Source organism: Sesamum indicum, linkage group LG6, assembly GCF_000512975.1.
Source record: "Sesamum indicum cultivar Zhongzhi No. 13 linkage group LG6, S_indicum_v1.0, whole genome shotgun sequence".
Taxonomy (NCBI): domain Eukaryota; kingdom Viridiplantae; phylum Streptophyta; class Magnoliopsida; order Lamiales; family Pedaliaceae; genus Sesamum; species Sesamum indicum.
In genome coordinates this window covers 18,939,395-18,955,383 of record NC_026150.1, presented here as the reverse complement: position 1 = coordinate 18,955,383, position 15,989 = coordinate 18,939,395, and the positions used below count along the sequence as shown (strand labels likewise).

Here is a 15,989-nt window from a genome sequence, read left to right as displayed (position 1 = left end):
ATAGCTACACTGCTTTCTCTGAAGTATGATGTAGTTACACGTATACCTTCTGTATTTTAAAAAATTATATTTGTGTACACTTAATATTTATTTCTATTTAACAAACAGATCATTCCATCAATTAAAATTATGATTTGCTAATATTAATAAAAAAGTTGAATGAAAGTTCATATTTATTTCAAATTAGTTTATTACTCACTTATACAAATCAACTTTTTATGATCAACTTATCTAATAAGTGTGAATATATACTTCATTACAGACATTAATGTATAATGTATGTATAAGTATAACCTTGTCAGGAAAAATAATAAATTATTCGAAAATAAATATAAATTTTAATTCAATTTTTTTTAAATTTAAAGAATTGATACATAATTTAGAGGAGGCCCGGCCTTATGCACACGCGGCACGTGCCAAGGGTAGTGCAGGAAACACGTCATATACGCGTTTAAGTAACGCGTGGAATCAATATCTGAAATCAGAAGAGAACACTCCTTTCGCTATAAATATTCAGGCAGCGGAAACACCTCTCTTCTTCTCACATTCAGTTCTACTTCGACCGCACGTCTTGCAGAGCGCTTTTCAAGGTAACCCATTCCCCCCCTCTCTTTCTCTCTCTCATACACACACCCACATGTAGACGAGATGTATTTTCTCCTATAAAACTTTTGCAAGATAGCTTGAGATGATAGTGTCTTGTGATCGTTGAGTTTTATTGCCTTTTTCATTGTAAGTATATGGATGTGATATGGATCATGCCCTTCAGGATCGGGATTGGCTGATTTTCTATCTGTTTTCTTGATGTTTTCATGAGGAAGTTGGTTTAGGTTTACTGTGATTCATGTTGGTTGAGATTTTTGCTCTTTCTCCGGAAAGAGGTGTGTCGGCTTGTCTGATTGGGGATAATTTCAATTGGGGTAATTGCGATGCATGTGTTTCGCTAAATAGTTATGACTTGTGGGTGATAGTGAAGGGGTTTGCATGTGAATTTGATGTGGATTTTATTTAACCTATTTCTTGATATTAATTGATGAAAGAAGTGCGAATCTGTTTCGTTGAATATCATTTTTCTCAAGTCATCTTCATATGCACGTCCTGCCTCGTCTTATGGTGCATGGTCTTTCAGGTGATAGTTTTAATTGAGATCAGAGAGAATGGGAGGTGGAGAGGATAAACATAATGAATCTGACAGAGGGTTCTTCTCTAATTTGGCCCATAATGTTACACACGGGCATCCACCTGGTGGGCACTACCCCCCTGGACAGTACCCGCCTGCACCTGGAGGTTACCCTCCACAAGGCGGCTATCCACCATCTGGCTATCCACCGCAAGGGGGCTATCCACCACAAGGGGGCTATCCACCACAAGGCGGCTATCCACCACAAGGCGGCTATCCACCATCTGGTTATCCACAGCAAGGCTATCCGCCATCAGGTTATCCTGGTCCATCTGGTCATCATGCTCCATCTGGTCATCATCACTCAGGTGCTGTTCCGATATTCATTTGTAACATTTTGGTCCTAATGTGCTGTTTGGTAAAGTGGTTTGTTACATTATTTAGATGTGGTGTTCTCCATGGGAATGATTAGAAGTTGAGGATGATAGGTTTTTTTTTGAGTTTGTTTTCATAAGGAAAGTTGGGACACAGACACAGTATTACAGAAGGGCATGGAGAAATTTACTATAATTCAGTTAATAGATGGCAGAAGTGCATTTTGAGGTAACAACTCAAAGGGGAAGCACTTTATATGAGATACCCCCTCAGCGATGTGGGAGGGAGATATCTAGGAGTTATATATCAATCTGAATCCACACACTAAAGGACTTGAGTTATATCAATATGAATCCGCACTAATGGAATGTTGGAAGTATGTGAATTTAAATGGAGATGTTGTCTGCTGAGAACCACAATTTCTCTAGCTCATTTGGATTCTTTAATTTTGGCGGATTTCTATTAGTTTTTTTGGTCCACATGCAAGGGGCTTCAGTCGTGTGAACATCTGCGCCATCCTGTTTAGCACCCTTTTGAAGGGGAAGTATTACTTCTTCATGCTGAACTTTGTGCTGCAAGTCATGGGTATTTCATTGTTTTATTGCATATATAAATTACTTCCTCATTGTATATGCAGTTTACTTGGCATACTTCTCATGTGATTTTATTGAAATGTTCTACTCGTGGGTGCTGCTGGGCCGCTAAATGAGGAGTTTGCTTTTCAGGAGGGGGATCTATGGGAGCCATGCTAGCAGGAGGTGCTGCCGCTGCTGCAGCCGCCGCTGGTGTTGCCCATTTGGCGCATGGCAGTCACCATGGTCAGTATGGTCACGGCATGGGTCAGTATGGTCACGGTATGGGTCACTATGGTCATGGGAAATTCAAGCAGGGGAAATTCAAGCATGGCAAAGGAAAGCATAAGGGAAAGCACGGAGGATTTGGCATGCACGGAGGCAAATTCAAGAAGTGGAAGTGATTTACTACAGAATATAACTATGATTTAATCCTGGACTGTAAAAATTAAAGCAGCCAATGTGTCTGCTATATCTAGTTCTTTTACTTTCGGATGTACGCGTGTGATTGATGTCCACCGGCGCTAGCATACTGTTGTACCGGCAACATGCACTTAGTTACTGAGAGCAGTTGAGCGGGAAAGAAGAAAATATAGTTATGTTATGATTGTTATTTGGCCTGATGTGTAGGCTGGGGTTTTACTTGTTTCAGTATTTCGGCTTGCAATATGTATGAAATGACTTATATTCCTCATAACTTGTTGTCTATTTTGTATAATTAGTCTCCCTTGTAATTGCTGACACGATTGCACTTGACTTCATACGAGCAAACAGTCAGAAATGTGCACCTCGCGCTTTTGTTTCTCTTCTCCTGATAAACGTGCGCGCGGGGAGGGTTCGATGTTCTTGGTGTGAAGCTATGAGGGGAAACTGAAGTTAAGTGCCCAAGGATGGGGGCGGGGGCTCTCTTCGACTGCAGTGCGCTTTTGGTTTCAGATTCCTCTCAGGGTGATAATCACGTTTTTTTCTCTTTTAAGTAAACTTGTGTTTTAAATAAATTTGTGTCAACAACTACTATTAAAAGTTCAAACTTGTGTGAAGTCATGATTTATATCATGATCCTAGACAATTTTACCTATTTTTTAAGTTCACTTCTTATTGAATTGTTCCAATATATCTTTGAATTTGGGTTTTCTCAGAGTAAATTAATATTTATATTACTGTGTGATACAATACAAAAAGAACGGAGTCTACTTTATTTAGTCTGAAATTTCAAATTTTGGGATCTCAATTTTATTGTTATCCTAAATTTCGATTTTGGGAACTCTTGGATTCAGACATTGAACTACGTTAGTATGAAGCTACAAAGAAAATATAGCTGCAAGCTTGAAACCAAACCATAGCAAAAAGAAAATGAAGAAAGCACTTGCATTAGCTAAAAACAATTATATAAATTTTTAATTTTACTCTTCATTAATATTTTCATATAATGATTTTGTATTTATAGGGAGAAAAATTTAATAATATTAACATTATTCAATATATATATCAAATCCTGATGTATAACCAGCAAAATTTTAAAAAGTGTAGCAAGTATAATTTTAAAACTTTTTCAGATGTAAATGTAATTTGCATTTTCAAAAGGAATTTAAATGTAATTAACTAAAAAATTTAGAAAAAAATGCATATATATACTATTTATTATATGAAAGGAAAAGTGTGGTAATTATACTGCAAATTAAAGTATTCTCAGGGGTAGCTATTTTTACAGGAATCTCTCTAAATTACATTTTTATTAAAATATATTTAAATTTGATTATTTTTAAATATTAATTCTTTTTAAGGAGATGAATGTTAATATAATCTATTTTATACTAATTAAAATAATATATAAAATTTGAATTATATCTGCAGATGGAGTATACTTCCAATTATTAATTAAAAAAACAGCAAAATAATCAGATTCAGATATATAATAAAAATAGCCATGAAAATCTAATTCATGTGATAGGTTTGGGGGCATAATTGTCAATTCATATATATATCCAATAAAGGGCAATACCTGTAAGTGTGAGAGGCGTATTGTATAATTATAACATATAAAAAAAAAAAAAAAGAAAAAAAGAAAAAGAAAAAGGGGAAAAAGGGTTTGTTTATTCTGTGTAGTTGGAACCCTAGCACCTCGCACCAGTACTCTCTTTTGCGCGTATCCACCGTTACATCATCACCGCCTCCGCCCTCTCCGAATCTCTCATCCCCCAGGTGCCTGCTCTTTCGATTTTTTTGCTCAGTATATGTATATAAGTGTGTAATGTTATATTTTCTGAATCAAATTCGGCTTAGGGTTTTGATTTTGGTGGAATTTTTTTTTTTTTTTTTTTGATAATAACCAGTTGAATTGAGAGAGATGGCGGATCAGAAGCTGACGCGTATCGCTATAGTGAGCTCAGACAAGTGCAAGCCGAAAAAATGTCGTCAGGAGTGCAAAAAGAGTTGCCCTGTTGTCAAAACAGGTAATTTTTAGCCATTTTTTCGGGGTTAATTTGTCTCCGTTTACGTATTTTTTTAAACTTCTTGTGGAGTTCAGATCGGGAATTGGATTCTGCTTTATGGTTGTTGTGTGACTGGTGGATGATAATTTATGAGTTGAAGATTGCGACTTTTAATGGGCATCACGAGAGTTTAACATCTGTAGCATTTTTACTTGGTTTTGTATCGAACTTGGTGAGCTTCTTCTATTGGTCGAATCAATGGCTGTTTGTTGATAATATTTCACTAGTAGTTGAATCTTCAGGGGGGTCTGAATGAATGTGGCTGTTGTCATTATTGTATAAACTAATGTATGCTAATGTATGAAATAGAATAAATCAAGTAATAAAAATGTATAGGTGCAAGTGTTCAAGATACATGTGTGTATGTGATTGCTTTAACAATAGTAAATTTGTATGTTAATGCTTATTACAGTGTAATCTATAGCTCTATCCAATTCAAATGAAGCATAATATGAAAATCTTGCTTAGAATGATAGGAAGATTACTATGTGAATTAGTTCATATCCACAGTATAATTTCTCAACCAAATCCATGAACCAAATGCTATCTCACTTGATGTTAACCACAATGCACAAGGTGCTTGTTTCTGCATGTGGAGCCTTAGCCTGTGATTACTTTTAGGTTTTCTGTCAAAACCAGAAAGTTCCTTGTGACTTTTCTTAATCTATTTTTGCTTCTAGTATGGGAAACATGGGATATTGTTCTAGCTTAAAGCTCATGTATGATGTATCAATTAGGAATTGATTTTCCCGTTAGCATGACATTCATATACTTGCTTATATGGTTGCAGGTAAACTTTGCATTGAGGTGACTCCTGCATCCAAAATTGCTTTCATCTCAGAGGAATTGTGCATTGGATGTGGTATCTGTGTGAAGGTTTGTCCAATATGAGAACAGACATAATCTTCCTCCACCCAATGCCGAATCAACAGCATTTGCCCAACTCATCATTTTGTTTTGCTTGTTTTTTTAGAAATGCCCATTTGAAGCAATCCAGATTATCAATCTACCAAAAGACTTGGATAAGGATACGACTCATCGTTATGGTCCTAACACCTTCAAGTTGCATAGGTTGGTGACCGCTGCAGCTTCCTTGCCAATTGGATTTTGGCTATTGCTTTCTGATTGGAACTCAAATTTCTTGCAGATTACCTGTTCCTCGACCTGGCCAAGTTCTTGGCTTGGTTGGTACTAATGGAATTGGAAAATCGACTGCGCTTAAAGTGTTGGCTGGAAAACTTAAACCTAACTTGGGACGCTTTAATGTAATCTCATTTAGCCCCCATTTAAAATTTCCCTTTCTGGACCTACCTATGTTTTTTTTAACATTTTCTGGTTAATATTTGTTGCAGAATCCTCCTGACTGGCAGGAAATTTTGACCTACTTCCGGGGATCGGAGCTGCAAAATTACTTCACTCGTATTCTTGAAGATAACTTGAAGGTGAGTTCTGTAGAAGGTATCGATCCAACGTGGATCCTCATTGGTTTGTAACTTTGCTTGCTTGTCCATAGATTGACTCCTGCTCTCTTTTTAAAGATCTTTCAGTTTGATCTTGGATTTCAGGTTGTAGGTTTCTTGAATGAGTAGATTGCGTGATTCTTTTTCACATTGTTTCTGCATTTGATTGATGTTGAATGACATCTGTCTCAGCAAAAAATTGCAAAAGACATTTTACTTAGAAATGTAGCCCCTCTGTTTCGCATATCTTTTGAGAGTATATGGCTATCTCTAGTTAAGCTTAAGTATGTTTGTCTTGTGCATCATTATTGAATATTTGAAGCTCTTCAATGTTCCTCCAGCTTTCAGCAATTCCTACTGCTGTCCCTTGAATGATGTGCATAAAATCAGAAAATCTTTTCTTAGACCAGAGATGCTGCTTTCGTTTACCCATTTAGCAGACCAAGGTCCTGAAGTACACTTTTTGGAAGTTCAAACCATTGATTGGATAGTAAACTGAGATGCTGAGGCCTGCCCTTCTTAAGTAGGTAGTTATGATTTTGATATCTTGCCATGCAGGTCCTGTTCATACATATGCATCTAGGATATCTATAATTTGATAAATTTTTCATATGAAAGTAGCATTATGTTCAGAATTAATTATTACATCCAAGTGAATTATTTTGTTCCCTGTTTGCTTATGTGACTACTTTGCTTTTTGAATGGCCTATAGTTTCTTTCTGCTTATCTATGGTTTCTCTGTTAATTATTATGCTATATCTGTCTGCCATGCATCTTCACCAGGCAATCATCAAGCCCCAGTACGTTGATCACATCCCAAAAGCTGTTCAAGGCAATGTTGGGCAAGTTCTTGAACAGAAAGATGAAAGAGATATGAAAGGGGAACTTGGTGTCGATCTTGAGTTGAATCAGGTTATGGACCGGAATGTGGGAGATTTATCTGGTGGAGAGCTTCAGAGATTTGCTATAGCTGTTGTAGCCGTACAGAATGCAGAGATCTATATGTTTGATGAGCCTTCGAGTTATCTTGATGTGAAACAGAGGCTCAAAGCTGCTCAAGTTATTAGATCCTTGCTTCGGCCTAATAGGTTTGTGATGTTACAGATCTACTCGTTTTGGTGTTTGGGCCTTCAGCTTTCTCTATATGACAATTTAAATGGTCGATATTTTTCTTTTCAGCTACGTGATTGTCGTGGAGCATGATCTGAGTGTGCTTGATTATTTATCTGACTTCATCTGCTGCCTTTATGGAAAACCTGGTGTCTATGGGGTGGTAACCCTTCCATTCTCTGTCAGAGAAGGAATTAATATATTTCTGGCTGGATTTGTCCCCACCGAGAATCTAAGGTTTCGGGATGAATCTCTTACGTTTAAGGTAAGCCTCTTTCCATCATTTTTTTTCTGGAAGTTTGGCGTTGGTCATGCCAATTAAATCGTCTTTAATTTACTTTTCCTTCCAGGTTGCTGAGACTCCCCAAGAAAGTGCGGAGGAAATTGAGACTTATGCAAGATACAAATATCCAACCATGACTAAAACTCAGGGCAACTTCAAACTTAAGGTCATGGAAGGTGAATTCACAGATTCCCAAATAATTGTGATGCTTGGTGAAAATGGGACAGGCAAAACGACATTTATAAGGATGCTGGTATGTTTCTTTTATGAAGTGTATTCCATGAAGTGCTTGATAGTTAAGTCTGTTTATGCTAAACTTGGTATCCTTCTCCATGTTAGGCTGGTCTTTTAAAGCCTGATTCAGTAGAAGGATCTGATGTGGAAATACCTGAGTTCAACGTCTCTTACAAGCCACAGAAAATCAGTCCTAAATTTCAGTCTACTGTTCGAATGCTGTTACATCAAAAAATTCGTGACTCTTATATGCATCCTCAGTTTGTATCAGACGTGATGAAGCCTCTGCTGATTGAGCAATTAATGGATCAAGAGGTTGTGAATCTTTCTGGTGGAGAATTGCAAAGAGTTGCCCTGACTCTTTGTCTTGGAAAGGTTAATTTTCTCTTCATATAGTCTTATAAACATGCTTCTTAGGAAATTGTTATTGCTCAGTAGTAAAGAAGAGTTATTTTCTTCATTAGCAGCCTGGAGTCCACTTTAAGTTACACCCCCTTCACATTACACATTTCAAATAGTCTTTTCCACTGTTCTGGTTTTTGGTGGATGCTGGAAAGTGCTTAGTTACTTGTTTTTTCCTTAGACACTGGAACTGAAGTGTCTTTATCATTTACCAGTTCCCTGCTATTTTCTTTGTATAGATATGGGGAATCGAGGCCATGAAACCCATATGGTATATTATGTGTGTCCAATGGGACATGTTTTGGCCTAATATACAGCATCTTGGGATCGCCGCGTCAGTATCTTCTTGAAATTTTGTCTAGAGCTTGGATTTTATGCTTTAAGAAAGTTTTTGGATGTGAAGATGGTGAACTCTTTGAAACACTTGAATGTTGTGATATAGTCATGATACTTCACTTGTTGTGTATGGTTCTACATTGCTTTGCAGCATTGCTTTTATGCACTATGATTTGTTTACTGACGCAGTAGTTTGTCAATCGTTAAAATGACAAATGTGTGGGAGTAGCCCCTCTTCTCCTATTGCAGTTGTTGACTTTTTACTCATAGCAGCAGTCCTTGAGAAGCAATCATGTGATCATAGGCTGCCTGCTTAAATAGATTAATAATACGTCAACTGTTGTCTTGATGATTGATATCAAATAGAAAATAGAATTAAATTTCAATAGGCTTAACTATGGTCACATCCTTTTTCATGATTTTGCTATTTTGCTATATTGGCTAACGTTTGTGTTTCTTACTTTGCTTGTGTGCTTGCAGCCTGCTGACATATATTTAATAGATGAACCTAGTGCATATCTCGACTCTGAGCAGCGTATTGTTGCTTCAAAAGTCATAAAGAGATTTATACTTCATGCAAAAAAGACTGCATTTGTTGTTGAGCATGACTTTATAATGGCAACATACCTTGCGGATAGGGTGATTGTGTACGAGGGGAAGCCATCCATAGATTGTGTGGCCAACTCACCTCAATCATTGCTGACTGGAATGAATCTGTTCTTATCTGTAAGCCCCATCTAATTCATTGTAACAATTTTGGGTCTCATGACTTCTGACCCTTCAATTCTTGTATGGTGTGACGTGTCAATCTTATTACTAATGCATTTATTGATGTATGTAGCACCTGGATATAACATTCAGAAGAGATCCAACAAATTACCGTCCCAGAATCAATAAATTGGACTCAACCAAGGACCGGGAGCAGAAGTCTGCTGGGTCTTATTATTATTTGGATGACTAATGTGATTGTTAACAGGCTACGAATGCTCCTCAGTTAGTTTCACCAGCACCTGGACCTTAAGTGAAAGCTGCTACCTTGCCGTTGGTGCTGTCTGTACTGAAGAAAGTGTTTCTCATTTTGGTTGTCGAAGTTGAGGGTTAATTTGATGAATGGGGTCTGGTTTACATGGTGAACCAAGTGTGGTTGCTGACGGCATTATGAACATTATCACCGGCTATGGATAAGCCTTGCTAGTTGGCTTCGAGCAGGATGTTTTTGTTCACCAGTTTTGGCCGTTTTAGATGAATTGTAGCTGAGGATGTCTTTTTGGTTCTTCGTTATGAGCATATCAACCATTATACCTTATTTTATCATTTGTTATTGGCGGAAAAATATTGTTTACATTTATCATATGGAAAAGGACGAGGTGAGTTATGTAAATTTCTGTGTATTGCTTTGGCAGTTTGATTGTTGGCCGTCCAACTTTATTAAGTGAGGGGAGAGTTTTATGCTTATAGCCAATGATAACAAAAACAGCTAGTGTGGCTTCTTGATGAACGGGAGAATTGACTGTTCCCCCGGTGAATACGATTGGGTGTTACGAATGTGAAGTCTTAGACATGAAAACAGAGATGCTTTTGGTGAATATTGGTTTCCTTCGTGTGCATGTTGCTGCGCCACTGTGATCTTTCAACTGGTTTTGGAGTATCATATTGTTCATTGAGAACAAACAAGAATTACATAAAAAGGGTTCTGGTGCAAGATATGTATGATGTGATCTTTGTAGTATTTGAATTTACAGAATCAATGTCTGTCTTTGCGCAGTTTTAAGGGCCGCTCGTCATGGTCACCAAATTAAATAGACTTAAAAGTTGGATTAACCGAAATGTTTAACCCAGTTTTTTGTGTTAAGTTTCATCAAATTTAGTCTTCTGTTTATTTTCCATTTCTGCCCCTAACCATTACTCTTAACAAATAAGTTTGATTTTAGTATCAACTTCCTGGGATAATTTCTGATCACATCACTCGTTTAAACATGTGATTTAACTTATTGCATAACTATCTCTTAGATTTCAACACTTTGGCATTATCACAGGAATTAATCCATAATGTTGGATAGGATGGAATATGTGTATAGCAAAAATTCCTGCCATTACAAAGTCACTTTCAAAAAAATAACACAAAATTGTACCCTTAATCCTCTTTGTTTTTTTTTTTTTTGGATTTACAATATAATCCTCTTTGTTGTTAGTTACATTTCGACAACATACAAAAGCTAAAAGCGTATCATGTTCATCCGCAAAAATGTGATAAAAACTCTGGCGGAAAAGTAATCTAACACACGCGAAGGTACTTCTGTTCAACACTTTGGCATTATCACAGGAATTAATCCATAATGTTGGATAGGATGGAATATGTGTATAGCAAAAATTCCTGCCATTACAAAGTCACTTTCAAAAAAATAACACAAAATTGTACCCTTAATCCTCTTTGTTTTTTTTTTTTTTGGATTTACAATATAATCCTCTTTGTTGTTAGTTACATTTCGACAACATACAAAAGCTAAAAGCGTATCATGTTCATCCGCAAAAATGTGATAAAAACTCTGGCGGAAAAGTAATCTAACACACGCGAAGGTACTTCTGAGAATTTGCTCGACTTTTTGGCAGTTATCCAGAAACCCTATCGCCAACCACTAGCGGGCGGAGGGTGCAACAGTAAAAAGCTGTAGGGCGCGTGGACATTGTCAATTTAGATTAAATTTTCTATTTCAAAGCCTAGTTTATCTTATATTTTATTTAACGTATACATAACATGTATTATATATTTCAAGGATAGTTAAATCCCTTCTTTTGAGATTTGATGTAATTACATATTAATTTTTTATAATTTATATCTAATATTCGAAGTTTGCTTTCATATAACACGTCTTTCCATCAATCAAAATTATTGAATTTGTTGATATTAAAAATAAAATAAATCAATGCAAATTGGTATTTACACTTATTGCTGATTACTTTTCCAACTAAACTATTCTTATCACGGTTAAGATATACCTCATAATGTATAAGGTCAATTTTGATCATAAGAAGATTTATTTGACCTACAATAAATTAGTAATAAATCAATTGGGGGTAAATAAATTTTATATATAATTTTTTTGTTAATATCGACAATTCGATACATGTTGTCTAACAGATGGACTTATTTGTTACAAAAGCAAACTTTAAGGATAGTAGATGTAATTTTTCAAACAATCAGATGTTGACATATAACTACATCAAATCTCAAGGGAGAGGAGTGTAGTTATCCCCATATTTTTTATTTAAGAAAACAACTTATAATGTTAAGTATCTTATTTATATTATTATAAAAAGGCAATATTCTATCAACTTTTGAATACTTAAATTTACCCTTGAATTCTTTTCTTTCTTTAAAAAGAACTTGGTCAGAATTAATAGTATTTCTAATACTTTTTAATAGTATCACAACTAAAATTTCTTTTTTCTGTTACCTATTACTCGACGTTCCTCTCTTCCCTTTTCCACATTTCTTTTTCTCATAAAGTTTCATATTTTTAATAAATTCATAATTACAACTTATTTTTGTATCAAATGATTGTACTTTTTCTTCCTTTCTCATCCCCTTACGGCCATGATTGTTTCTTCCACAAATTTATTTTTTCTCTTCATCTCACACCATAATTCATTTTTATATGCTCATGAAAACTACATGCAACTATGACTGGTATATATTAAATATAACAGAATTTGCAACAAAGTCTAATATTTACTTACACAAACAAAAAAAGGTAACTTAAGTGGAGTAGCCTGAAGACAACCCAGTGGTTTGGACATAAGACGTTTTATATGGGATGTTTGAACTTTGAGTGAGTGTGTGTTGGATGCGTGAGTGTAATAAAAAAAACACACACATACCTCTAAGTGGGTTTAACCTATTTATGGCCACAATTTAAACTGAATATATTCTGATAAAACATGCTGAAAAGGCAAATCAAAATTTCAACCATGAATCTCTTTTGACCGTATTTACCACTGAATTTTAGCAGGATCAACATCTATGTTTTTTGCCTAATCATCCTCATTCAACATTTTTATGTAGGACACTACATACAACTTCATTTGTACTTTAGGCTGAAATGGTAGAATTGAATATTTAAGGACGTATCTGATGCTTTTTTTATTATTAAATGGGATATATGCTGGAGCAACAACCATAATAAAAAAATTAATCAGAGCTAAATAGTTCTAATCATAAATAAAGGGATGATGTTGAATATAAACAGGTAATGGAACTAATGCAGGATCAAGAAGAGGGACTTAAGGATCTTACCTTAGACCAAGATCAATGAAACTGCAACCAGCTGGTTTCTTTAGTTGTTTATCCTCAATTATAGTTCTTAAATCCACCGCTTCCTCCCATCTACCTGCAGCAACATACATATTACACAACGACACGTAATAACTAACATTTTCCGGTTCTAAGGAAAAGAGGATTTCTGCAACTTCTCTCCCCATCTCAAGATCTCCATGATAACTGCAAGCACTTAGTAGGGCTCCCCATATGCCTGGATCAGGTTGTGTTGGAAGATTCTTGATGAAGTCATAGGCCTCGTGGAGCCTTCCTGACAGACCCAGCATATTGACCATGCACACATGATGCTCAGTGGCAGGTTGCACGTTAAATTTGACGAACATATTATCATAGTACATGCGCCCTTCTTTGACCAGCCCCGAGTGGCTGCAGGCTGAAAGAAGGCTTGTAAATGAGCTGTTTGTGGGACGAATCCCAGACCTAATCATTTCTTGGAATGTTTCAATCGCTTTTGAACCAAAGTTGTGGAAGCCATAAGCAGATATTAAGGAATTCCACGCAGCCACGGACCTCTCTGGCGAGCTTAGAAAAACTAGTTCAGCAATATCTAACCTGCCACAATTGCTGTACAGGTCCACAAAAGCAGCAGATATGAAAGGATTTTGGTGGAATCCAAACCTGAAGACATGTCCATGGATTTGTTTTCCATAAGTCATGGCCCCAAGTTGGGTGCAAGCTGAAAGAACTGTGGAAATGGTTCTCTCATTCGGCTCGAATTCTAGAGACCGGAATAACTCTAGTGCTTTTTTAGCATCCTCATTTTGTGACAAAGCAGATATTACACAATTCCATGAACATAAATTATGATCATGACTAAGGTTGAAAGCTAGTGTAGCACTCTCTGTGTCGCCTAATCTGCCATACATTGTCACCAGTGAATTCTGGACTCGCATATTGGTAACTGCTCCAGTTTTAAAAGCAAGACCATGAATTAACCTTCCTTGAAATGTTAACCCAAGATTGCCACAAGCTGAGACGACACTGACAAAGATTATAGGATTAACATGGAATTGAGATGCCTTCCTGAATAAGTCGAAATATTCTAAAGTTTCCCAAAAATGTTGTTTCTGAGTGCAGCCAGCAATAACAGTGTTCCAACCAGTAACATCAGCCTTAGCAGAGATTCCCTTGAACAACGTAAAAGCATCCAACAAAGCTCCACAACTAATATACATGTGAGTGAGGGAATTCAAAGCAAAAATTTTGTTTGAAAAACCCAATTTGATACTCCAACCATGAATCGATCTTCCAAATTGAAGTGATTCAGGAGAATCACAAGATGGAGTAATAGCCAATAGAGTTGGCAAGGTGCAAGTTGAATAACAACCCAGCATGTTCTTGAATAATGTTTTAGCTTCCTGAGATTGCCCATTTTGGGCATATCCAAAGATCATAGTATTCCATGCAACCAAGTCTTTCTTTGGCATGGTCAAGAATAAATACTCAGCTTCCTTCAGATTATTGCACTTGGAATACATATTAATGAGACTGTTAATAACTGATAATTCTGATGCCATCTCTCTCCTAATGGTGAAGCCATGAGCAGCTTTTCCTTCTCGTAGAAGCAGTAGTTCAGCACAAAATGGAATTATAGTAACCACAGTTGCAATATCAGGTTGGATCAATGCCACAAACTGCATTGTACGTAGAAGATAAAAAGCTTCCTCAGCTTCTTCATTCAGAAAGAACCCTTTGATCATGGCATTCCAAGAAACTATATTCTTAACCACCATCCCTTTAAAAACTGTTGCTGTAGCATGGATGTCTCGGAATTGAGAATAGAATGAAATAAGAGAGTTAGCAACTGAAACATGGTTGTTCTCCCCATAACCCAATTTGATTCCCAGTCCATGGATTGCCAAGCCAACACCAAACTCTTGCAAACTCGTACATGCTGCAATAGCACAAGAAATACTCATATCATCAGCTTGATTTTCATAAGAAGCCATGCGTCTAAAATACCAGAGGGACTTCTCAGGATGGTTATTGTAGAAACAACCACTGATAATTGAATTCCAGGTAACAAGGTCTTTACAATTTACTCCAGCAAACACACACTCTGATGAACTCAGGTCACCACATTTCGCATACATATTAATCAGAGCATTACTCAAAACAGTGTCCGAAAGCATTCCCGCTTTAACACTCAATCCATGAGCACCCTCACCTTGTCGAAGGCTTCTTAAATCGGCAAATGCAGAAATCACTATGACAAGAGTTGTGGGATCAAACTCATACCCCTCGCCGACCATCTTCCTGAAGAAACCAACTGCAGCTTGAAAACTCCTGTTCTCTACGCATGCACTCACCATAGCATTCCAGAACACCACATCTCTATCAAGAACTTCACTGAATAAAGCCACCGCGGAGCCGAACTCCTTACATCTTGAGTAAACGGTGAGAAGAGAGGTGGCGGTACACAAATCAGCAAGAGAGCCATGTTTCACAGCCAAGGCATGCACAATTGCCGCATTTTCAACATTCGGTTCCGAGACAACAGATTGAACAATCTTGAACACATCCCACAAAAGGGTGCACTGAGACTTTTGCTGTTTTCTCTCCGACATTTCATCAAGTAACTGGGGCACATATGAAAACCGACCAGCAACGTGGGAATCCCCGAACCAAATTCTTGAAACAGATGTTTCGACTGGTAGAACGGCATGTGTGCGGAATTCTTGAAAAAGGGTCCACGAAGAGCATTGAGAGAAATAGAGAATTTGGGGGATTTTGTTCGGAGAATCACGACGAAACAGTGGTGAACTGTTGACAATGTTGGCAAGAGACTGCCTATGAATAGACTTTGTAAATTTGGTGTGAATTTTAGGAGTGAGCATGACATGGCCTGTTGCCAAATTCACCTTAAACCAATACTGTGCTGAACAAACAACATCGTAATATATGATGTTCAATGTGGTGACTGAATTCAGTGTTGTTTTGAGAATTAACTAATTCTATTCGAGTAATAGTAGATATACACATAATTTGGAGGGCAAGTCGCGTCGGGCCTTTGTGAACTTTGAAAGCTTGAAATCCCATAAATAAGTTATAGCTCATAGATGTAGAATATTTTATTTGGACTGAAAACTACTACTGATGTAGCCTCATATGATATGGATTGAATCATAATAAGTATGAATGTGTACTTCAAATCTATTTTGATCCACAATCAATCTTATAAAAAGACTTCGGTGTGTTCAACTTGAACAACCAATTTTAACTGATAATTCTTTTCATCTTACTTGCTATCAGGAGAATGCTGCTTCTCC

At 36.7% G+C, this 15,989-nt stretch overlaps 3 protein-coding genes across 3 annotated transcripts; 2 read left to right on the top strand and 1 right to left on the bottom strand.

The window, feature by feature from the left end:
* LOC105165011 (glycine-rich protein A3) lies at positions 445-2,788 on the top strand. Its single transcript, XM_011083886.2, has 3 exons — positions 445-590; positions 1,130-1,488; positions 2,221-2,788. The coding sequence occupies exons 2-3, from the start codon at positions 1,158-1,160 to the stop codon at positions 2,469-2,471; spliced, it is 582 nt and encodes a 193-aa protein (XP_011082188.1). The 5' UTR covers positions 445-590; positions 1,130-1,157; the 3' UTR covers positions 2,472-2,788.
* Positions 4,110-9,842, top strand: LOC105165009 (ABC transporter E family member 2). Its single transcript, XM_011083885.2, has 12 exons — positions 4,110-4,269; positions 4,401-4,520; positions 5,350-5,435; positions 5,533-5,630; positions 5,707-5,824; positions 5,912-6,001; positions 6,803-7,107; positions 7,199-7,394; positions 7,480-7,665; positions 7,752-8,021; positions 8,865-9,110; positions 9,226-9,842. Exons 2-12 carry the CDS (start codon positions 4,415-4,417, stop codon positions 9,343-9,345), a joined length of 1,821 nt encoding a protein of 606 aa, XP_011082187.1. The 5' UTR covers positions 4,110-4,269; positions 4,401-4,414; the 3' UTR covers positions 9,346-9,842.
* On the bottom strand, positions 11,846-15,754 carry LOC105165008 (pentatricopeptide repeat-containing protein At4g19220, mitochondrial). Its single transcript, XM_011083884.2, has one exon. The coding sequence runs from the start codon at positions 15,555-15,557 to the stop codon at positions 12,675-12,677; it is 2,883 nt and encodes a 960-aa protein (XP_011082186.1). The 5' UTR covers positions 15,558-15,754; the 3' UTR covers positions 11,846-12,674.

Excerpts from the sequence above, each read along its gene's own strand:
- LOC105165011 (XM_011083886.2), top strand. The coding sequence starts at position 1,158 with ATGGGAGGTGGAGAGGATAAACATAATGAATCTGACAGAGGGTTCTTC. Across the intron at positions 1,489-2,220 it reads ATCTGGTCATCATCACTCAG|GAGGGGGATCTATGGGAGCC; the intron begins GTGCTGTTCCGA and ends TTTGCTTTTCAG.
- LOC105165009 (XM_011083885.2), top strand. The coding sequence starts at position 4,415 with ATGGCGGATCAGAAGCTGACGCGTATCGCTATAGTGAGCTCAGACAAG. Across the intron at positions 6,002-6,802 it reads TTCTTGAAGATAACTTGAAG|GCAATCATCAAGCCCCAGTA; the intron begins GTGAGTTCTGTA and ends CATCTTCACCAG. Across the intron at positions 7,395-7,479 it reads ATGAATCTCTTACGTTTAAG|GTTGCTGAGACTCCCCAAGA; the intron begins GTAAGCCTCTTT and ends TTTTCCTTCCAG.
- LOC105165008 (XM_011083884.2), bottom strand. The coding sequence starts at position 15,557 with ATGCTCACTCCTAAAATTCACACCAAATTTACAAAGTCTATTCATAGG.